At 46.6% G+C, this 24,347-nt stretch overlaps 1 protein-coding gene across 2 annotated transcripts in view; it reads left to right on the top strand.

The window, feature by feature from the left end:
- Positions 1–24,347, top strand: part of ITGAE (integrin subunit alpha E) — a 59,550-nt gene that overhangs the window by 5,454 nt on the left and 29,749 nt on the right. For both annotated transcript variants that reach the window (XM_020881188.2, XM_070478882.1), the window contains exons 2-10: positions 10,243–10,363; positions 18,239–18,330; positions 19,790–19,857; positions 20,188–20,305; positions 20,533–20,658; positions 21,060–21,175; positions 21,802–21,953; positions 22,964–23,117; positions 23,681–23,831. In XM_020881188.2, coding sequence (XP_020736847.2) covers positions 10,243–10,363; positions 18,239–18,330; positions 19,790–19,857; positions 20,188–20,305; positions 20,533–20,658; positions 21,060–21,175; positions 21,802–21,953; positions 22,964–23,117; positions 23,681–23,831 — 1,098 coding nt within the window. The remainder of the gene's footprint in view (positions 1–10,242; positions 10,364–18,238; positions 18,331–19,789; positions 19,858–20,187; positions 20,306–20,532; positions 20,659–21,059; positions 21,176–21,801; positions 21,954–22,963; positions 23,118–23,680; positions 23,832–24,347) is intronic.

The following is a 24,347-nucleotide window of genomic DNA, read 5'->3' as shown; positions in this document are numbered from 1 at the left end:
TGAGAGCAGACACTGCCCCTTAGAGGGAGCCTGCACCTTCAGGGTTTTTAAGATTGGTTTTTAACAGTTCCAAGCATGTACAGAAATAAAGAAAATGAGGGGACTTCCCTGGTGGTCCAGGGGTTAAGACTCTGCACTTCCACTCCAGGAGGCACGGGTTCAATCCCTGGTTGGGGAAATAAGATCCCATATGCTGAGTGGTGCGGCCAAAAGAAAAGAAAATGACATTGGTAAACCCAATATGCCCATCACTCAGATGACACAGCTATCAAGATCTTGTCACACCTGCTGCATTGATTTCACCTGCCATTTTTTTGTTTGCTTTACCAAAGTATGTTAAAGCCTTGATACTCAGTTTGGTCTGGGGACCAGGTGCAGCCTGGCATCACTTAACCAGCCTATTAGACTGGGATCTCAGCCCTAATCCCTCACGTCCTGAATCAGAACCTGTATTTTAAGAACATACTTGGGTGATCTGTTTGCACTTTCATGTTTTGGAAGCTTTATTTGAAGGAAAATCAGTCATTTCACCCTCAAATGCTTCAGTATGAGTTTTTGAAGTCCAGGGGATATCCTCTTAGAGTTGCAATGTTCACATCACCTAACAAAATGAACAGTAATTCTTTGTTAATGTCCAATGTTGTTGCTCAGTTGCTAAGCCGTGTCTGACTCTGCGACACCATGAACGCATGCTAGATTCCCCTGCTTTTCACTGTCTCCTGGAGTTTGTTCAAATTCATGTCTGTTGAGTCAGTGATGCCATCTAACCCTCTCATCCTCTGCCGCCTCCTTCTCCTTTTGCTAATACTCAGCTTGTATTTGAATCTTCCCAACTGTCTCCACATGTCTATTTTTAACAGTTGATGAGTTCGGATGAAGAACCTAACAAGGCCCAGACATCATGTGTGGTTGCTATGTCTTTTTTAGTCTAGAGGGGCCCCCTTGCTCATTTGGGCGTCTGTGTGTCTTTTTTCAAATCTTTGCTTTACTGAAGAGCTCAGACGCTTGTCCTGCAGAACAAATCATCATGAAAGATTTGCGTGTTTGCTTCCTCTCTGAGTGATTTGTCCTTCAACCCCATGTATTTCCTGAACCTTGGAAGTTAGAGCTAATGCCTTCATTAAATGCAGGTTTAACTTTTTTTTTTTTTTTTAGGTTTAATTTTTTTGACGAGCACACTTTATACCAGCCATCCCCAACCTTTTTGGCACCAGGGACTGGTTTCATGGAAGACAATTTTTCCATGGACAGTTGGGGTGAGGGGATGTTTTCAGGATGATTCAAGCACATTGCATTTATTGTGCACTTTACTTCTACTATTACCACATCAGTTCCACCTCAGGTCATCAGCATCAGATCCTGCAAGTTAGAGACCCCTAGTTGAAAAGATCAGGAGGATTTTGCCATTCTTCCTGTATTTCTCTTGCTCCTTTTTTTGGTTTACCTTTGCTGAGGTATTTTAAAGACTTACTTCTTGGTGTGGTCTGATGACTGGCAGCCTGGACATCACATGGGAGCTGTTAGAAACGCAGATTCTTGGGCCCCAGCATTCTTCCTGGGGAGTCACACTAGGAGGCACACGCGCCTGGGGGACCCACTCCTAGGGGTGCTAAGATGAACTAGTGGGCTGGGGGTGTCAGTCTAATTGTGAAGTGCTCTATCAAACTTTCATCCAAGTAGTTTCGTCCATTGATGATTGTGGCCTGAATTAACTGTTGTATTTCATTATGGCTTGCAAAATTGTATGCTTTTTTTGTTTTTGACTGCATTACATGTGGAATCTTAGTTCCCCAATCAGGGATTGAACTTGTGCCCCCTGCATTGAAAACTTGGAGTCTTAACTCCAAATTAAGACTTAAATCCAAATCCACTGGATTGCCAGGGAGGTTCTGCAAAATTCTGTTTTTATGATTCTATTATTCCTTCCCCATTTGTTAGTAATGATTCTTCCTTGAAGAACTTTTTCTCACCAACTAAGACTGTTTGGTGACCCTGAAATGTAGTGCATACAGGAAAAGCAAGAAGATTGTTTAATACTTTCCCTTTAATAGTCGATTTTCAGAGTTAGGGGACAATGCCCTCATTACTCCCAATGGTGAACAATGTAGGGTTTTGATTTATTTTGTTTTTGTTTCCTCTTGGACACAACTTGGCGACTGAACATCAGCAACAACTGTCTTTTAAGTGTCATTAAGAATCCCTGGAATTTTTATGTATTAAATGTGTTTCAGACACTTGCAATTATTATTGTTTTTTAAATTGAACTATAATTGATTTACAATATTGAGTTAATTTCAGGTCTACAGCAAAATGATTCCATTATGTTGGGTTGGCCAAAATTCTTTCAGGTTTTTCCATAAGACATTACACATATACATTCTTTTTCATTATAGGTTATCACAATATACTGAATATATATATGGTTCCCTGTGCTATACAATAAATCCTTGTTGTTTATCTATTTTATTTATGTATGTGTTCTTCATTCATGTCCGACTCTTTGCAACCCTATGGACTGTAGCCTTCCAGGCTCTTCTGTTAATGGGATTCGCCAGGCAGGAATACTGGAATATAGCAGTGTATTAATCCCAAACTCCTAATTTATTCCTTCCCACCGCTGTGATTATTATTTTTTAAGGTAGGCTGTTTTTTGAAGACACACAAAAACAAACAAAGTCAGAGCAGTGAATTTTCAATTTAAATCAAAGCCACATGCTGATACCCATTTCAAGAAACAGAACATTACCAACATCCATGAACACCTCCGGTGGACCCCCCAGTCATGACTTTACCCCCAGGGTAACCACCCTCCTGGCTTCTAATATCATGGATTAGTTTGCTTGCCTGTTCTGAACTTCCCTTAAATGAAATTATACGACATGTTCTGTTCTGTCCCCAGCGTTTTTCACCTGACATTGTGTTTATAGATCTACCCACCTTGTCGTCAGTTATTGTTGTTGCTGTAGGGTGTTCCATTGGTGAATATACTGCGGCTTGTTGGTGGATATGTGGGTTGTTTGGGATTATTATGAAAAGCGAGGCTGTGAACATTCTTGTACATGTCTTTTCATGAATTTATGAACATATTTCTATTGGATTTATGCCTAAGGGTAGAATCACTGAGTCATGAGTTATGCATACACTCAGCTGTAGTTGATAACAGCCAAACGATTTTCTAAAGGGCTTGTACAAATTTACACCCCCACCAGCAGTATGTGACTATTCTAATGGCTCTACATTATTGTTAACACTTGGTATTATCTTTTTCGGTTGAGCTATTCTGGTGGTTATGTAGTGGTATTTTTACCAAAAGAGTGTGTGTGAGGTCTGGCTGCTCGCTGCTCAAAAGCCAATAAACAGGCCAAGTAGGTGGAAAGGATCTGGCTGCTCACTGCTCAAAAGCCAATAAACAGGCCAAGTAGGTGGAAAGGAAAGTTTGCTTTGTTTCTTTTTTTTTTTTTTCCATTTATTTTTATTAGTTGGAGGCTAATTACTTTACGTCATTGCAGTGGTTTTTGTCATACACTGAAATGAATTAGCCATGGATTTACATGTATTCCCCATCCTGGTCCCCCCTCCCACCTCCCTCTCCACCCGATCTCTCTGGGTCTTCCCAGTGTACCAGGCCCGAGCACTTGTCTCATGCACCCAACCTAGGCTGGTGATCTGTTTCACCCTTGATAATACACGTTTCGATGCTGTTCTCTTGAAACATCCCACCCTCGCCTTCTCCCAGAGTCCACAAGTCTGTTCTATACATCTGAGTCTCTTTTTCTGTTTTGCATATAGGGTTATCATTACCATCTTTCTAAATTCCATATATATGTGTTAGTATACTGTAATGGTCTTTATCTTTCTGGCTTACTTCGCTCTGTATAATGGGCTCCAGTTTCATCCATCTCATTAGAACTGATTCAAATGAATTCTTTTTAATGGCTGAGTAATATTCCATGGTGTATATGTACCACAGCTTCCTCATCCATTCATCTGCTGATGGGCATCTAGGTTGCTTCCATGTCCTGACTATTATAAACAGTGCTGCGAGCTGGAGGGTTGGGGAGAGGTGGATGTCTGTCCAAAGTCCGATCCCCACCCCAGCCCTGGCAACCAGTGGGGCAAGAGCTCTTACAGACAGAAGGACGGTGTGGTGGGGGCGGCTACATGCAGAAACCGCACAGTCAGCTCGATGGTCACCTTCAGATGGGTCATCAGTGGTCTGACCAGTGACGTCTTGATTGTTTTAGGTACAGTTAATCTTCAGTTCCAGGGTCCATTTGTTCCCATTTCCTTGTGGCCAGTTCTTGGAATTGTGGCAGGAGTTGTCCTGGGTACAGTCTGGTCATCATGCACATCATGTACATCATAACTCCTCCGCCTGCTGTATCTAGAAGACAGCTCACAGGACACGGCTCAGAGTATTACCTACAGCTCTTGAGAAAGAATTAAAGGTCCTTGACTATGCTTAATGACTGTGTTATTATTGTCTAGTCTCCTCTGACAGTTTCCCTTTGATTTTGCATTTCTCACTTCTCAGATAAAGCTTATTCTTTGACTAAAGTTTTCCACAGACAAAAAAGGCAGGCAGAGGTGTCAGGATGGGGGGCAAGGACCCATAAGATCTTGCTTTGTTTCAGCATCACATAATCTCAGTTTGCCTTTCTGTGAAGTCTAATGATGACTTCTCATATGATTCCTGGCCATTTGAATAGTCTCTTTTGTGAAACGTCCTTTTCTCTGTTAGCTTACATGCCTTTTTCATATTGATTTGTAGGAACTCTTCACAGATTCTGATATGAATCTTCTGTCAGATGCTTGTGTTGCAAACATCTCCTCTCTCTCTCTGGCTTGCCTCTCTACTCTTCTGAGAAACAGTTCTTAAGTCTAATGAAGTTCAGCTTATCAGTGCTTTTCTTTATAGCTAGTGTTTTTTTGTGATCTGTTTAAAAAGTATCTGTCTACCCTGAGGTTCTTTGTTTTCTCTTAAAAGCCTTCTTATTTCACTTTTCATATTTAGATATATGGTCCATCTAAACCCACATTTAAATCTTCAGTTCATCAGGAATTGACTTTTTGTGTCTAACATAAGTCAAGATTAATTTTTTCCATTGTTGATATCCAAGTGACTCAGCACTATTTATTTAAAAGATCATTCTTTCACCACTGTTCCTTACTATCACCTTTGTCCTAAATTAAGTGACCATATGTTTTTGGACTCTCTGTTTCATTGATTTATTTGTCTATCCTTATGCCAATATAATTCTGTTCTAATAACTGCAAGTTTATAATAATCTTGATAAATGATAAATCCAAAAATTGTACTCTTCTTCTTCAAGAGTACCTGACTATTCTTGCCTATTGTGTTTCTTTCTCTTTTTTTTAAAAGTCAGTTCTTTCTTTTTAAAAAAATTAATTTATCTCTTAATTGGAGGAAAATTGCTTTACAGTGTTGTGTTGGTTTCTGCCATAGAACTCGAATCAGTCATAATTATATTGTTCTTTGCATTTTCACATAAATTTTTTAAATGGCTTGCTAACATCTCTGCCTTCCCCATAATAATTTGCTGGAATTCTTTTTAACTAATCAATTTTATTTTCTTTATTTATTTGGCTGCCTTTATTTGGGCTATGAACTGTAGCCATCAGTTCCCTCTGCCCATGGGATTCTCCAGGCAAACAGACTGGAGTGTGTTGCCTTGCCCTTCTCCAGGGGGTCTTCCTGACCCAGGGATCGAACCTGCATCTCTTTCATGTCTTCTGCATTGGCAGGTGGGTTCTTTACCATTACAGCCCCCTGGGAAGCCCTAAGTTGTATATACTATCCTCTTATTTCATAAATGTCTTAGGCTCTGTTCTGATGTAGTCTTTTCATTCATATTGGTAATTTCTATGTTCTCTCTCTCTCTTTTTTTCTTCCTTATTCAGTGTTGCTAGAGGTTTATCAGTTTTATTACTCTTTCTAAAAACCAAGCTTTGATTTTCTCTATGTAGGTTAGTTTTCTATTTCCTTGATATGCTCATATCTTTTTTCCTCCCGTATTCTCTCTGAGTTTGATTTGCTTTTCGTTTAGCTTTTTGAGATGGAATATTAGATAACTAGTTTTCAGTTTTTCTTTCTTTTTTTTTTTTAACATTTGCATATAATGCTGTATGAAACGTTTCCTCTAAGCACTTCTTTAACTGTATCCCATAAGTTTTGATTTGTCCTATCTTAATTCTCATTCAGTTCAAAATATTTTAAAGTCTCCATTTTTGACCTTACATTATTTAGAAGTACATTGCTTATTTTCCAAGAAGTTCAGATTTTTCTTGCTTTCTTTTTGTTATTGATTTTTAGTTTAATTCTACTATAGTCAGAGAACATACTCTGGATTATGTAAATCCATTGAAACTTACTGAGGTTTATTTTATGACCCGGCACACTTATGGTCAATTTTGATATTTCGTGTGTACTTGAAAAAAATGTTTACTTTGCCATTGTTGACTATAATATTCTGTTAGTCAATTATATCAAGTTTGTTAATTGTGTTGTTCAGATCTTCTAAATACTTACTGGGTTTGGTGTTTTGCTTTTTTTTTGGTCTGCTCTTATACCTAATATGAAAGACTTGTTGAATCTTTTAGTTCAATCAATTTTTGCCTTGTATAGTTTGAAGTAATGTTATTGGAGACATACATATTTTAAATTGTTATATCTTCCTTAGGGAGTGAAGAACCACATAGTCGTAAGTTTTGTATTTCTTTCTCTTCTTTAGTTGAAAGAATAGTTTATACCTGTCTGTTGCTTGAGGATTTTACTTGGTTCCTAAAATCTCTACTGCCAAGTGAAAAGCCATTAATTGGGGAAAAAAAAAAACTTCCATCAATTTTTCAAAGGAAAAATTGTGATGCATTCCAGCCACCCCAATATCTAAATAACTTTTAATGACGGAAAAATTTATAAATTTACAAATGAAACAAGTGTATATTAAAAACCCAATCATTTGAATATAAAATCACAATTTACAGATACAACTTATTGTAATGAAGGTTTGCTGTCCTCATTAGAGGAGGAAATGAAGACTTAGGGGTGGGTGGTGGAGGATGGGTGTGAGGGGGTCATTACTGAAAAAGTACATTTTCCTTTCTCTACCATTTCTTTACTGTTTTTTAACTTTTGGGGGACCCATGGCCATCTTACATTCAAACTCCCTTTAAAAATAAAGTCACAGAGAAATATTTTGAGGCCAAAATAAATACTAAACCTTAAAATCACTTCAAGACACATGGAAGTATCTTGTACACTCAGTAGCCTGTAGTGTCATAGAAGATACTATCTCTTCAGCATATCGATGGGCATTCATATGCAAAACAAAGTATTTGAGGTTTACCCAAACTTGGCAAGCAATGCAGACTTGTTTCCTATGATATTGTTGGGCTAGAAACTCTCATGTAAGTAAGTTGGTGCATATGTTTTTGCCTGAAAATGTAATGTCAGAATACACTTCCTTATAGCATGTTTATTGGGTGTATTCAGGGGTGAAAAAAATCATTATCAGTGTAAAAAAAAGGAATGTCCTTTTTCTAAGTGGCATAGCTGGGAGCGCCCTGGCAGTCCCGTGGTTAGGACTTGGTGCTTTAGCTGCCAGGTCCTGGATTCAGTCGCTGGTTGAAAACTAAGATCCTGCAAGCTGTGAGGTTGTGGCCAAAGCAAAAAAAAAAAAAAAAAAATGAGCGAAACTGGAGAAGTGGCAAAGCTTGTCAAGAGCCATTGTGACAAAAAGTTGTTAATTGAGCAGTATTTGAACAGATAAGTCTATAGACTGAGCTTCACTTTGCCTTTTTTTCCCCATGCAAACATATATTGTAATTTTAAGCAGTGGCATAGCACGGTCAAACTATGCTTTTGAAAATTCTTTCTGACTACTGGTATGGAAAGGATATACCTGGAGGGACAAATCTGGAAAGAGAAAGTCAGAAGACCAATGAATGTGTCCAAGCAGGAGAAAGTGAGGTCAATGGGGCAAAACTGAGTGCCTGGGGACACCAAATTGCATGTGAGAATTCTGAGAATGATAAAGTGGTATTTCAAACCTATGGGAATAATATAAGCTATTTGAGAAGGAATGCTGGGACAGTTTCATTTGGGGGGAAGAAAAATTAAAGCTGGATATATGCAAAAATAAAATCTAGGCACTTTCATGGCCGGTCCAGTGGTTAGGGCACTGTATTTTGACTACAGGGGACATGGGTTTGAACCTTGGTCAGGGAACTAAGATCCCACAAGCTTCATGGTGCAGCCAAAAAGAAAAAAGTCTAAATGAATCAAAGATGTAAGCACACAAAAATGAAACAAATAACATACTGGAGAAAATAAGAGTGAATTAAAAAAAATAATCTCTGGTGGGAAAGCACGACCCAAAGCTCAAGTGACACAGGACAAATAATTTGACTACATAATAAACGTAGGTTTGGGAAAAAACATAAGGAAGTAGAACAAATAGCTAAGTAACACATTGACAATTTCTTTTGGAAAAAAAAAGCTCTTGTATATTAAATAAGAAAACTTCCCTGGTGGTCCAGTGCTTAGGACTCCAAACTTTACTGTGAGGATGCGGATTCAATCCCTGGTCAGGGAACTAAAGATCCCACATGCCACGTTGTATAGCCAAAAGAACGAAAAAGAAAACAATAAAGATCTCTTTGAGATGGGTAGTGTATATGAATAGACGGAAAACAACTTATAATAAGAGGCTTGACTTCACTCCTAATTAAAAAGTAGTTTTGGAAGAAAATGATGAGATACTCTTTTAAAACAAGGATGAAGAGGTCTGCACAGTCAGCTCAAGCAATGCTGTGGGAAATAGGCCTTCCATTTTGTTGTTGGAGTACAAATTGGCACAGCCTTTTTGGGGAGCAATATATCCATATCAATTCCGCCTCCCCAAGTTTTCCCCCCAAAGCTTTAGTGAAGAATTTCCAAACATACAGAAAAGTTGAAAAACTTGTGCAATGGACAACCACATATGACAGACTTGACAATGTACAGATTTTACAATATATACATTTTTGTATATCACATATATGTAAAATATGTGATAGTGCAAATATAACAAAATGTTGACAGTTGTAATTAATGTATATAGAAGCATTTATTTATATCCATCTCTATATAAATTAGCATCCATATACATATCCAGCTGTCCACCCATCAAGCTGTCTTACATTTTGATGCATTTCAAAGTAAATTGCAGGCATCAGCACAGTTTATCCCTAAACATTTTAGCATACCTGTTAACTAGAATTCAATATTTGCTTATGGTTCTTTTTTTTTTGAAGGTAAAATTTACATAGTAAGCCACACAAATTTTGATCATTTGATGTATTTTTGACAAATGCATGTCTTTGTAATCCAAATACCTATAGTGATGTAGGCTATTTCCAACACCCCAAAAAGCTCCTCTCTGCCCCTTCGCAGTTAATTCCCACCCTCACTTTCACTACTCCAGGCAACATTTTTTGCTACAGTTTTTTTAATATTTATTTTTCTCTATTTATTCATTTCACCTGTGTCTGGTCTTAATCGCAGTACATGGGATCTTTAGTTGTGGGAACTCTTCGTTCAGCATGTGGGATCTAGTTCCCTGACCAAGGATTGAACCTGGGTTCCCTGCATTGGGAACTCAGAGTCTCAGCCAACCGGGGAAGATTCACCCATCTTGTTGTGCATGTTGACTGTCTGTTTCTTTTTACTTCTGAATAGTATTCCATTGTCTGAAAATATCAGTTTATCCATTCCCCAACAGATGGTTATTTGGGTTGCTCCAGTTTGGGACTGTTAGAAATAGGTATTTTTGAAGGACGTATCTTTTCTCTTGGATCAATTGATGGAGATGTATGTAGACAGAATGTATGCAGATCCTCTCCACTGGGTCCATAGCCTATTTTAACTCTGGTACCTGACACAGTGATGAGCATGTGCTCCAAGGCAGGTACAGAAAGTGAACAGTGGGAGGTATGAGAAGGTGGGAAGTGCTCTGGGACAGAATCAAGGAAGGCCTCCTGGAGGAGGGGGCCTTGGTACCAACATAGCTTGGTTTAGTAGGAGGGTCAGGGGTTCTGGGTCAGACATATCTGTATCCCAGTCCTATGAAAAAAAAAATCCCTGGGAGTCCTGCTTTTTCCATTTGTAAAGTGGGGATAGTAGCATGGCAGGAGGTGATGGAATAACAGTGCCTCTCCTGTTCATTGTTCTTTCCTCCTCAGGCCTGGCCCCCCTGGCCGCCTTCAATGTGGACGTGGTCCGGACCTGGGTGACTCCCGAGGGCGGCGCGCCCTATGTGCTGAGCTCCCTTCTGCATCAGGACTCCAGCAGCAAGCAGACCTGGTGAGCGGGTGGGGGGTGGGCAGTGAGGACCGAAGGGGCCTCGGAGAGCTGGAGAAGGCCCCAGTCAAGGCCGCAGCAGCCCGCTCCACAGCCTGGGAGAACCCCGTTCAGAGGGGCGTGCAGGGGAGAGGCCGTGAGCCCAGGGACAGTCCTTGCAGGCTGGCCCCTCACCTCACCCTGGCCTCTCCTGGGGTGGAGGGGGGGCAGATTAACAACCTCTCTTAAAATACAGTTTATCAAGGCTCTTTAGTCTCTTACAAAAGTAACACATGCTCAATATAGAAATTTTGGGCAGTGACAAAAAAATATTTTTTTAAATGGAAATTATGAGGCAGGCGGGCGTAGTGGTTACGGGCGAGGCAGGCTGTGGGTCTGGCCGCCGTGGTTGGGTGACAGCTTCGCTCTGTATTTATAGCAAGACACTCAACCGCCCGCCTCAGTTTCTCATCTCTGCAGTGGGGGGTGATATTTTCCTACTTCAAAGCAAAGACTGTTTGAGTTAATGCACATTAAGGGTTTGACACAATTTATGGCCAAGTTTAAGATCAATACACATCACTTTGTATTTTAAACATATCATCCATACCCACCCAGTAGATAAGCGAAACATTTTGTCTGACAACATTCTGTTGGCCAGGATGTGGTGAAGGAGGAACTTGTGGAAATGAGAGTTGGTATCAACCCCTGGGAGAATCATTTTGCTGTATCATGCAGGAATGAGGATGCACATGGCCTTTGACTTGGGGATTCCACCCCTAAATACCAGCCCTGGGGATATTCTCAGGTACTCATAGAGGTATTGATTGTGACGCTGTTTTGAAATAAGCATCATCGGAAAGTGAAAGAAATAAGGTGTGAATCATCTAATGTGATACCAAAAGCTGGTAAAATGAATGAATCGAGTGCAATGGTTATGAACTGAGTCAATCTCGAAACATATTGTAAAATGGAGAAGGCAGGTTGTAGAATGATTTATACCATGGCCCTTCACTCCACAAGCATTTATTTATTTAAAAAATATTTATGTATTTGGCTGTGCCGGTCCTTAGTTGCAGCATGCGGGGTTTCTGCTTAGAGCATGTGGAATCTAGTTCTCTGATGGGGGATTGAAACCAGGCCCCCTGCATTGGGAGTGTGGACCCACTGGACCACCAAAGTCCTTCTGCAAGCATTCATACAGAGCACCTACTGTGTGCCAGGCCCTGAGGGTACCGTGGTGAACAAAGCAGACACAAATCCTTATGCTCAAGGGAGATAGACAATAAGCAAGTAGATCAAATGTGGATTCTATCAGCTGGAGGTAATGGTGGTGTGTAGAGACATGTCTGGTTTTAGAAGTTTTGCAGTGAAGAGTCACCACACACCCTCCAATGTCCCCTGTTGTTGCCAAGATGACATTTAAAGCTGCTTTATCTTGAGGCCAGGGTTGACTCAAAGTTCCTGTGTTGCCTGTCATTGTTGTTCCTCTTTATCTACAGCAGCCCCTCCTCTCCCTGTCTTGTTTGTGATGGTCACAGGCTCTTCCTGTGTTTACTCCAAGGCCCAGCTGCCCCTGGCTGGTTCCCTAACCCCTCAGCCCCACCTCAGTTGCTTTGCTTCTGGTCAGTGGTCCAGGGTTTCCTGCCCGCCCAACACAGCTGAGCCATGAGCCCAGGGTCCAGACGGCTTTGGGGCAGAGTCGCTCAGGGGGTCGGACTTAGTGGAGCTCTTTTTGGTGGAGGATGGGTGGGCAGTGATGGCCCCTGAGGCAGCCTCATAGCCCTGAACTTGGGCCATGACCACACCAGCTAAGCAGGCTCAGACCCCCTCCTTGGTTTCCTCGTTGTCCAGTGAAGAGGCTGGTAACTGGTAGATTTCAGTGGTGAGGGCAGGGCCCATCCACTCATTCATTCATTCGGCAGTAATTATGGGGCATCTGCTCAGGGCCAGGTAAAGCTTGGGGCATAAGAGAGAGGAGACCCAGTCCCTGCCCCCAGGAAGCTCCCAGGCTTTTGCGGGAAAAAGACGCCATTGGTCAATTACGGGAGGAAGGATAAGTGCTCTGTGGGGATGTGCAGGGCTCTTTGGTGACATGGAGCCACATGTGTCCTTCAGTCAGAGGATATGCAATGTCACTGGGACGTAGGGGCTGAGTAGGAATTAGAAGGCATAGGAGAGGGAGTCAGCATAGAGCTGGGCGTCAGGGCTGAGAGCAGCTTGGGCAGAAGTCTGGAAGCCAGCCTGAGCAAGTCAGGGAGCTGGGAAGTCGTTGGCTGCTGAGGCCGAGCACGATGAGAATTGGATGGAGGAAGTGGGCTGTGCTCCATCCCCCTGCACGAAAGGTGTGGGGAGCCAGAAGGGCTTGAAGCAGGGAGGGCAGTGAGAAGGTTGTTGGGAATGTTCTGGCTGCAGGAAGGTGAATTAAAGGTAAGCATTGCTGTGTTTTGTTCTGGTAAAGTTCTACTCTGCATTGTTGCACAGAAAACTGCACCTGGCATCAGCCTGCCACTCAGCGAATGTTCACAAAGTGAGCCACCCGTATAAGTTGCGTCCATATAAGAGGCTGCCCCCCACAAGCCCCCTACAGCCATGCGCTCCCTACCAGGCACATCCTGGGAGAGAGTTAACCCCTGTCCCCACATGCCCTCCCCCGCCCTCCCCTCTTCCCTGTCTCCATAGACTGGCTTTGCCTGTTCTTGAACTTATCATAAATAAGACATATGATCAGGCTTCTCTCCCTCAACACCCAGTCTAGGAATTTCATCAGTGTTGCCTGCGGCAGTGGTAACCCATTGTTATTGCTAGAGTTTTCCCATGTGGGAACAGTGCTGATGAGAGGTGTTCTGGCAGTTTCCTTGGGCTATGACAACCAGCACAGCTCTGCATTTTCTTTCACTGGGCATCTTTTTTTATCAGGCACCGGGGCACCCAGCTGTGGAATTGCTAGATCATGGCTTCTGCGCTGGGTCAGCGTTCAGTTTTAACAAAGTTTGCAGTGCATGACATTCTGATTGCTCCCCCAGCTCATCAAGGTCAAGGCTGGGTTTCAGCCTAAGTTATCAGTGACTGTCTTCTGCCCAGCCCCCCTCCCACCAGTACCCCAGCAGGGCCCTCACCACACCCGCTTCAGGCCCAACAGACTTTAACCCCCCTCTCTCAGAAGCTGAGCCAAAAGCCCACAGCGGAGGAGGGGTCTTTGAAGTTCCCAGAGCAGAAGGCTCTGAGCCACCCCGCCCCCCCCACCCCAGGGCTGGGGGAAGAGCCCTCTTGGGCTCAAGAAAACCTCCGCAAACACCTGCTAGAGCAGAGAGGGGCTCACAGGTTTGAACATGCAGGGAAGGAGGATGTGGTGGGACGCACTTCTGGGTTTCAAACCTTGGAGCCTGAGACCATGGGCTGCTCATAGGGCAGGAAATGCATTTCTTGCTGTCTGGGCCACAGAGGAACCAGCTGGGGTCCCTGGGCAAGGATGACGCATCCCCCTCTTTCCCTTATGTCATTTCTCTGTAAGATATAACAGCCAGAGCTGGCAGCATCATGGACTTAGCTTCTGCAGCTGGTGGTGTGGAACATAAAATAAGGCCTTCCCCTGGGAGGTATGGGAATAGACTCTGAGTGAGAGACGGATGAAGGCAGGAGACGGGCTGCACTCAGCCCAGGTGTAATAGGGTCCCTGGGGCTATTAGCTGATGGTGAATTCAGTTACAGTTTAGTTTGCCAGTCCCTCGGTAGATAAACCTGGAGATCAACAGACCACCCACCATGGAGGGGCTGGTTAAAGGGGTGAGCAGCAGAAGCAGCTCAGACTGGGCCCCAGGCCATGGCATTGCATGACTGTGATATGAAAGGCAACCTTGGGTTCTGCAGTGTGCAACCTGTGCAACTGTACATGGTAGTTCAACCAGAACTCACAGTCTAAGTGGGAACAAAAGTCACAGATAAGTGTAGGAGTCCAGGAGTGAGGGCTTCCTAGAAGGCTTGGAAGGGGTCAAGGTGCTCCTTCTTTTGGGAAGGCTTCTTGAGGAGCTGGTTTTTAGGAAGACTGTTCTGCAGGGAAAGGAGGTGAAAGGCACTGCAAGTGGAAGTAACAGCTTGAGCCAAGGCCTAAAGGAGGAAAGAGACCTGAGGCTATTCCAGGCCTGCACCTCCACCTTAAAATGTGGTCTGGGTTAGAGCCCAGTTCTGAGCCCACCTTTGTGGGGGAGCAGAGAATAAGGTGCCGGACCCAGGGCTGAGTCTCGGGCTGGGCAGGGTCTGAGAAAGAGGCAAGGTTGCTGAGCAGGCAAGCTAATTTGGGGGCTCAGATTTAAGCTCACAGAGCTGAGCTGCACACTGCCCTCCTCAACCTCACTCTACACTGGCCTGCTCACCTGCTGCCTGGACGGTTATTCAATCATCACTCAACAAATATTTACCAAGCCCCTGCTCTGCACCACAGTCCAGCCGCCTTAAATAATACAACAAACAAGATAGACAAGATCCTTGGGGAACTTACCATCTAGGGGGAGAGAGAGATAATAAACAGTAAACAAGTGAACAGGATGCCATCAAACAGGGACAAGTTCTGGGAAGGGAATGAATGGGCTGATGAAAAGCAGAGAGACTGGGTTGTAATGTGAGGCTGGTTGGAGAAAGCATTTGTGACAGTTAAGTGAGGCCAAGGAATGAGAATGGGCTGGGCTTGGGGAGAGGAGGGAACAGCAAGGCAGAAGGCCCAAGCCAGCAAAGAGCTGAGGGCAGCCTAGGAACAGCAGCCAGCCAGTGTGGAGCTAGAGCTTGAGGAGCGAAGGAGCTGGAGGCGAGTGTCAGGGTTGGGGAAGGTGCTAGATGGTGCAAGGCCCTGTTGGCTGCAGCGAGGAGTATGGACAGACTCTCTTTCTAAGGGCATGGGAGGTTGTTGATGTAGGGGAGTGATGTGGTGTAATTTACAAGACTGAATTTAAAAAAAGAAATAACAGTTAGGAGGTTATTACTACACATCAGGCGAGATGATGGTGGCAGGGGAAACAGAAGAGCTGTTCTTTAGATATAATTTGGAGGAAAAATCAGTAGGGTTTACTGATGCATTTGATGGAGGGGATGAGTGAAAAAAATGAAAGAAGAGTGCCCCCCAGGCCTTGGACTCCAGAATGTGGTGGTCTGTGGTGACATGCATCCATGGCGGGGAGATGGAAAGGTTTAGTTCAGGTGCAGGAGGACAAGACCATAGTTCTGTTTTGGACATTCTAAATTTGAGAGACCTGTTAGACAATGGGCAGTAGGTAATTTATTACTTTCCTAGGGCTGCTATAACAAAGTCACCACAAACGTGGGACTTGCCTGGTGCTCCAGTGATTAAGAATCCCCCTTCCAGTGCAGGGGACAAGGGTTTAATCCCTGATCAGGGAACTAAGATCCCACATGCTGCGGGGCAACTAAACCTGTGTGCTGCATCTACTGAGCCTGCGAGCCACGGCTAGTGAGTCCGTGTTCGGCAACAAAAGATCCGGCATATAGCAACTAAGACCTGACACAGCCAAAATAAATATATTAAAAATTCACAACAAACTTAAGTGGCTTAGAACAGGACACATTGGTACAGAAACCACAGTCCAGTGGTTAAGACTCTGCCTCTCCAATGCAGGGGGCACAGGTTTGACCCCTGGTCAGGGAACTAAGATCCCATGTGCCCTGTGGCCAAAAAGAAAAAATAAACAAAAAACAAATTTATTATCTTAAAGTTTTGGAGGTCAGAGTTCTTCACGGGTCTTACTGAACTAAAATCAAGGAGTTAGCAGGGCTTTATTCCTTTAGGGGCTCAAGAGGAGAATCTGTACCCTCACTTCTTTTACTTCAAGGGACTGCCTGCAGCCCTTGGCTTGTGGCCCCCTCCTCCATTTTTAAGGCCAGCAGCGCCTCCCTCTGATAAGGACCCTTGTGATTACATTGATATGCATGCTTAGTCACCCAGTCATGTACAATTCTTGGCAATGCTTTGGACTGTAGTCCACCAGTCTCCTCTGTTCATGGGATTTTTCAGGCAAAAATACTGGAGCGGACTGCCGTTTTCCTCCTCTAGGGGATCTTTCCGACTCTCAGATTGAATCTGAATCTCCTGTATCTCCTGCATTGCAGGCGAATTCTTTACCTGCTGAGCCATCGGGAAAGCCGATTACATTGGACCTACCCACATAATCCAGGATAAACTCCCCATCACAAGATCCTTAACTTAATCACATCTACAAAGTGCCTTTTGCCATAAAAAGTAGCTTATTTGTGGGCTCTGGGGATTAGTACGTGGACTTCTCTGGGAGTGGAAGGGTCATTATTCTATTTTACTATAGCTATGCTGATTTATATATATATATATAATATAGCTATAGCTATATTCTATTTTACTAGTATGCTGATCTGGCTTTTTTCTTCTTTTTTCCAAGGGTGAAGCTAATTTTTATTTATTCTTATTTTTATTATGTTTTGGTTGTGCCACAGCATGTGGTATCTTAGTTCCCTGGCCAGGGATTGAACCCTCACTCCTTGCATTGAAAGTACAGAGTCTTAACCATTGGACTGTCAGGGAAGTCCTTCATTTGGCTTCTGGTGGAGGCATCCTAGCATTGCAGATATAAAGATGGGAATGTCAGCATTTGTAGGTGTACTGAAGCCAGCGATTGGAGGGGATCAATAGGGAGAGTGTGTGGTGAGGCATACAGGGACCCACCCAGCCCAGGTGACATTTAGAAGTCAGACAGCAAAGGAACAAGCCAAGGATTGGGAGAAGGAATATTGAGGGAGGTCAGGGGAAATCCAGAAGAAAGTAGCTCAAGGGGGAGATGGTCCCTTAAGTCCAGGGCTGCTGAGAGGTTGAGGAAGACAAGGACAGAAAGGTGTCCCTTGGACTTGGCAATGTGGGAACCACCGCTGACCTTGACAGCAGCCCTATCGGGGTGGAAATCAGCTTGGGCTAAGCTGGGGAGGCACACACACCCAGTATAGATTTTATTTATTATCCCGTCAACCATGAAAGATAAAGTGAATATCTTTCATAACTTCCTAAAATGTCAAGTAACAAGAGGTGAGGAAGTGGCAGCACAACCTTGTTTCTGGCCCCCAGCCCGCCGGGGCTCGTCATGACCTGTCTGAGTGTGGCTCCCTTTCACAAAGCCCTCTGTGGCTCCCACTGCCCTGGTGTACAACCTTGGACTTGCTTCCCTGTCACCCTTCCTCAATGCCACCTATTCACAGCCCTTAAGACAGAGAGACCTCCCTGTCGTGAGGCAGCTCTTTTCCTCCCTGAGTGGCATGGACCCTAAGAATATTTAGGCTGACACTGTCTCTGTGTCTCTCTGGGCTCTGGGTTGGGGGCAGAGTTGGCCATTGGGAATCACGTCTCCTGAGGCTGCCTTAACCAAGCCGAGGTGCCCAGAACTTCCAGTTCTGACCAGTCCCTGGGAGAGGGGGCACTAGAACGTTCTTCTCAGGAAGCATGGTCACTGAAGCCAGGTGGGGGCAGGCCCCCCACCAGCAGCCACTAGGAAGCCAGCACTGCCTGCAGCAGAAACAACTGCGCTGCTGGTGGCTTCCTGGAGCCTCATCCCCACCACCACCATCAAAGAGCGGAGAGTTTTTATTTACCACCAATATCACCCCATGTCTGTTAGGGTGGGCCAGCAGGCAAAAACAGGAGGTATTTAGCCATTGCCTGCTAGAAACCATGTGAAGGTTAAAGCCCGTGCCTCCCTTGAAATGCAGATCCACTGTCCTGGGCCGGGAGCCTTCCTGCCTGTCCTGGTCTGGTCTTTTCCATGGTTTCCCAGATGGGGAGCCTGTGGGTCTGTGGGCCTGGAACGGAAGGACCGAGCCTGGGCATTGGGGAGAAGACAGGGGATCACTGACAAGCTCAACGCTTTTGCTCAGGCTCCTGGTCACCAGCCCCAGAACCAGCCAGACAGCGAAGCCCCTGCATCAGTGTTCTCTCACCCAGGATGAGCTCCAATGCCAACCAGTAGGTGAGTCAGCCCCCACCCCGGGGAATGCTCCCAGGACCTCCTTTCTGGGAATCCCACTCATCCAGGCCAATCATTCCAGCCCCAGCCCCACCTAACCCGGTCCCTCCACCGTAGACTCCAGCACAACAAGCCTTCCACCCTGGCGCCCAGTCCCATCCCTACCCAACCCTAACCCCTAACCCATCTTTAACAGACCCAATTCTAACAATGAAAATGAAATCCAAAACCTATGGAGTGTTCACCATGTCGCCTGACACTCTGTTACGTGCTTCGTGTACTTTTAATTCTCAAAACCACAGCCTTTTACAGAAGAGGAAGCTACAGTTCAGAGAAGGCCTCTGGCTTCTAGTATGACTAACATCACATATCTGGGTAGTACCAAAGATGCGAACCCAACTCCACTTGATTCCAAAACCCAACCTACCCCAGCTCATTGCACCTCAGTGGGACCCAACCCTTCCCCCTCCCATCTAACTGTGGCCATCCTGTTGTCCAGAGTGCTGTTGTTCAGTCGCTAAGTTGTGTCTGACTCTTTGCAGCCCCATGGACTGCAGCATGCCAGGCTTCCCTGTCCATCACCATCTCCTGGAGCTTGCTCAAACTCATGTTCACTGAGTTGGTGATGCCACCCAACCATCCCATCGTCTTTCGCCCCTTTCTCCTCCCACCTTCAATCTTCCCCAGCATCAGGGTCTTTTCTAATGCATGGGGCCTGCCATATATTAAGTGATCAATAATGCTGTTTGAATGAACAAAGGAATGGACCTCATTCACTCATTGACCAAACACTCCCCATCCCACCCAGTCCAGATGAAGGCCCATCTTTGCTGACGACCCCTCGGCCATGTGGGGTGGAGTCCTAGACTGTGAGGGAGGCCCTGTGTTGAACAGCCTCCATCTCTGCCTCAGAAGGAGACATGGTCCAGCGTGGTGGCTGAGTGACCCTGTGACTCAAATATGAGAGTCTGCTGAGGTCCACAGTGGGGAGGGAGGGGAAGGAGCTACACTTCTGCCCCTGGGGTTGTGGGGCAATAAGATTCCCTGGGGATGGGACCTGGAGAGGGGAGGGTTCATCAGACTCCACGGCCAGTCCCTCAGCCTCTTGCCCTCCTCTCCATGCGGCACACACACGCCCGCTGCAGCTTCTCTGCCTGCCTGCCCACCAGCCCAGGGTCCCCTGAGGACCAGCAGCAGCTCTCAGTGTTTCTGGATCCCTATCACCATCTATCGCAGGCCAAGCAGAGCAGACATCATGGGGCACATGTGGAATGAGACACCGAATGAGCCTGGGGGAGAGGTTTGTCCTTGAAGGCTCCCCCATCCAGCTTCTAGAGGTTGCTCTGAGTGGCCAGCTGGTCCTCATGGGGCTTTGACCAAGATGCCCCTGTGGCAGCCACCTTGGCTCCTGGGTTGCCTCCCAGCATCCCTACCCCCTTAATTCTGGGCTTCACTGTTTCAGAGCATGTCCCCGCCCCAAAGGGGAGGTACCAGGGAGTGACGGCTGTCCGGAACCACCATGGTGTTTTGGTGAGTGTGTGTGGCACAGGGGATGGAGGGCCTGGGGGAGCTGGTGGTGACCCTTGTGGTCGACCCCTGTGGATACTAGCCCTGGCTGGTGTGTTATTCTCAGGGCTGAGCTCAGCTATATCATTGATCAACCCCAGGGCTGATGGTGGTTCTGACCTGGGTATGCTGTGTGACCCAGCACACTGACTCCTCCTCCCCCTGGGGAGGGGTGAACAGGTTGTTCTGTGGCCCCTGCCTGGTTGAGGCTCTGGGCTCTGCATGGGGGTGTGGGGGTGGCCTGGGTCAGGGGTGACCCAGGCTTTCCCGTTCTTTTTTCCACCCTTCCACCAGGTCTGCATTCAAGTGCCAACCCGGCAGCCCCACAGCCTCAGCTCAGAGCTCACAGGCCACTGCACCCTGCTGGCCCCTGACCTCCATCCCCGGGCCCAGGTCTATTTCTCCAACCTTGGTAAGGACTGGACCTGCATTGGCCTTGGACAGCTCTGAGGGCTCTCCTGGGGTCTGCAAGAAGAGGCACCAGCCTGTGGTAGATGCAGAGGGACACAGGGGCCTGGAGAGGGCAGGGCAGCCTTGGGCCCCCCGTGAAGGGAACCAGGGAGAGCTGAGTGAGGGCTGGTCTGGAGGTGAACCAGGAAGCCATCTGACTCTGAGCTCTTCCATGTGGACTTTTTAAAGAAAAATTTCTGGATCCCAACACCACTGCGGACGCTGGAGACTGCTCCAGGGACAAAAAAGGCAGCACAGAGAACACAGCCAGGAGGCGACGGGATGTGAAGTTGGAAGAGGAGGAAGAGGCAGCTGGTGAGAAGAGGCAGATCTGGGCTGCTCCCAGAGGCTGTCAGAACTGACCCCCTAGGCTAGCGACCTCCAGGGGTGAGCTGTGCCTTTTCCAAGAGGTGGGGAGCAGTGACTGGATTATGCAGGCTTGACCAGTCCCAGCTCTGTCTCCCCCATATTACAGATGGGGAAACTGAGGCCCAGGGAGCAGGGGTGCTGGGAGAGACTCACACAGCATCAGAGCCTGAGCAGGTTCTGGCTCTCTCTGCCTCTGAGACAAAGGCTTCACTCTTGGGAGTGGCACTTGAGTCCTCCCTGAACTGAGCCTTCAGGGCTTGATTGGGTGAGTGCCCTTCAGAGCAGGGAGAGCTGCCCTCACTCCAAATGCCACACCCACTCCTAACCTGCTCCCTGTCTTGGCCCAGGCACTGAGATCGCCATTGTCCTGGATGGCTCAGGAAGCATTGAAGCCCCAGACTTCCAGAAAGCCAAAGATTTCATCTACAACATGATGACGAACTTTTACACGAAGTGCTTTGAGGTGGGCTTCCCTTAGAGCTGGATTCACACAACTTGTGGGTTGTCTACCACCATTGTGAACAAACTGCTTCAAAACATCCACCAAGGATCTGTTCTTCTTCTGTGGGTCGGCTATTCAGTTTGGGCTCAGCTGGGTGGTTCTTCTGCCATCCTTACTTGGAGTTAATTCCTGCAGATGCAGACACCTGCTTGACTGGACCCTCAATTGCCTTCACTTTTCTGGGCCATGTGTCTATAACAGCCCAGCCCAGCCCAACTCTTTCATGGCAAGCACTTTCCAATCCTCTGATTGCATCACATTTGCTGATGTCCATTGGCCAAAGCAAGTCACCTTGCTTTGCAGTGATGTGGAAGTCACTTGCTATCCTGGAGTCAATGTGGAAGAGGGGGCTACACAGGGACATAGATTCAGGGAGAAGCCCATGATTCACCAGGAGCCATTACTATCACACCTTTCTCCACCCCTACTGGCTTAGAGGTTCCCCTCTGCCTGAGCATCTCCTCCTGCCCGGAGACTAGGAGGAATGAGTGGATTCTTCCACTTCTTCCAGGGGGAGCCATCTAAAGGGTGGGGGTAGCCTTGAGCAGCTTTGCCAAACTCCTCCCCTCTTGGCCCCTGCCCTGCAGTGCAGATTTGCCGTGGTGCAATATGGGGAAGTCATCCAGACCGAGCTTGACCTTCTGGACAGCCAAGACATTAGAGCCTCCTTGGACAGAGTCAAGAATATCACTCAAGTGAAGAAAGTCACCAAGACTGCCTCTGCCATGCAGCACGTCCTGTGAGTTATCTGTAGATCTACTGGCTGCCAGCCTGTGGCCCTGCCCAGAGGCTCTGAGACATCCTGCTTGGAGAAGGTGGCTGGACAGACTATATAGAGGACAGGGTCAGGGTTCAGGCTCTTCCTTGGCTAAAAGGGGACTGTGAGGTCTTCCAATCCAGCCTTGGCCGATGGATGACACCCCAGGACAGTCCTCCAAAAATTCTTCCAAAGACTTCTCCTGTGAGCAGCAGTGGGGCACAGCGCTTACCAGAGGAGTGAGTGGGCAGGCTCCCTGGCTTCAATCCCAGCTCCAGTTTGCACTCATGAGACTTTGGGCAAGCTGTTTAACTTCTTTGTGCTTCAACTGCCTCACATTAAAAATGAGAATCATAGGGAATTCCCTAGTGGTCCAGTGATTAGGATTCTGCACTTTCACCACTGAGGTCCAGGTTCAATCCCTGTTCGGGGAACTAAAATCCTACAAGCTGCTAGGGGTGGCCAAATAATAATAATTGTACTTGCCTTATAGGAGTTTTGAGGATAAATGGGTTAAAATATGTTCAGTGCTAGGTTTTCCCTGCTGATTCAGTGGTTAAGACTGTGCACTCCCAATGCAGAGAGCAAAGGTTCAATCCCTAGTTGGGGAACTAAGATCCCACAGTGTGTGACCAAAAAAATATGGTTCTTAGCACAGTGACTGGCACATACGTGCTATGTAAATCTTAGCCGCTGTAATTAATACCATTATTAGTTTGACATACACACAAGGAATAGACTCCAGTGCTGTCCTCTGGGGTCACCTGTCTGTTGGGAGCAGGTGAGGGGTAAGAACACCTGCGCTGTGGTCTTGCCTCCTGTACCTGTGCTGCTGTGTACCCAGGGACATCACCACCCCTCTTTGGGGCTCTTTTCTCCTGGGAGGGCTCCTTAATCCTCTTTGATTCTAAAACAAGCCAGTGAATAAAACCTCCCCAGGGCTCAGTCAACAGTCTGGCAAAGTTCTCTCCCTTTCCCCCTCCCCGACTTAGAGATAACATCTTCACACCAAACCGAGGCTCGAGAGCAAAGGCATCCAAGGTCATGTTGGTGCTCACTGATGGGGATATCTTCCAGGACCCCCTCAACCTCACGACTGTCATCAATTCCCCAAAGATGCGCGGTGTTGAGCGCTTTGCCATTGGGGTAAGAGCCAGAAGCTGGGGGTATCTCGTGACTCTGTACAGGCTGAGGCAGTGAGGAGCCAGGGTTCCTCGAGGGGCATCAGAAAGCAGCTTACCCAAACCCTGCTCCAGTCACAAACACCAACTTCTCTCAGCCCCTGTGTCCCATGCTCCCCACACCCCCAACCCCACTCAGGGTCTTCCCCCAGATGGCTCATTTCCCACTGGTGGTCACAGCTTACTCTCCCAGAAGTTATGGGGAGAGCACTGGATACCCTGGGAGCCCCGGGAGGGAAGGTTCCTGGAGGAGCTGGTGCAGAGCCAAGTCTCGGAGGACAAAAGGAGCCACTGACCTAGTGCCCGGGGAAGGCTGGAAGGACTGCAGGCACAGGAGACAGCGTGAGCGGAGGTGGGGGGCCCTGGTGTGCTCAGGAACACACAGGTAGTGTGTGGGGAAGCAAGGTGACGGGAAAGAAGGAAGCAGGTGATGGGGGGCTCTGAAGGCCAGACGGAGGGGCTCAGCTCTCTCCCTGGGCCTTGAGACCACTCACGGTGCTGGCCCACTGACCTGGGACCTCTGTGCAGGTGGGAGAAGCATTTAATAAAAGTAAAGCGTACAATGAGCTGAAGCTGATTGCCTCGGACCCTGATGAGGATCATGCCTTCAAGGTGACCAACTACACGGCTCTGGATGGGCTGCTGAACAGACTGCAGGAGAGCATCATTCGTGTGGAAGGTGAGGCTCCAGAGCCCTGGCCACCCTGTGGCGGCCCCCTTGGCATTGAGCAGGAGGCTCAAGGCTCGCCCTCCAGCCCCATCCCCATCCTCCCTCCGTGTAGCACTCTGGCAACTCCCCTCACCTCTCTGAGCCTCTGCTGTTCCATCTCTAAAAATGCAACAACTGACAGGGGGAAAGACGGGGGGAAGGAATAGTTAGGGAGTCTGGGATCGACAGGTACACACAGCTATATTTAAAATGGATAACCAACAAAGACCTACTTACTGTATAGCACATGGAACTCTGCTCAGTGTTATGTGGTAGCCGGGATGGGAGGAGGGTTTGGGGGAGGAGAATGGATACTTGTATATGTATGGTTGAGTTCCTTCACTGTCCACCTGAAACTGTCACAACGCTGTTAATTGGCCATACTCCAATATAAAATGAAAGTGTTACTCGCTCAGTTGTGTCTGACTCTTTGCAACCCCATGGACTGTATAGCCTGCCAGGCTCCTCTGTCCTTGGAATTCTCCA

The sequence above is a fragment of the Odocoileus virginianus genome, chromosome 17 (assembly GCF_023699985.2).
Source record: "Odocoileus virginianus isolate 20LAN1187 ecotype Illinois chromosome 17, Ovbor_1.2, whole genome shotgun sequence".
Lineage (NCBI taxonomy): Eukaryota > Metazoa > Chordata > Mammalia > Artiodactyla > Cervidae > Odocoileus > Odocoileus virginianus.
This window is presented reverse-complemented; position numbering and strand designations above follow the sequence as displayed.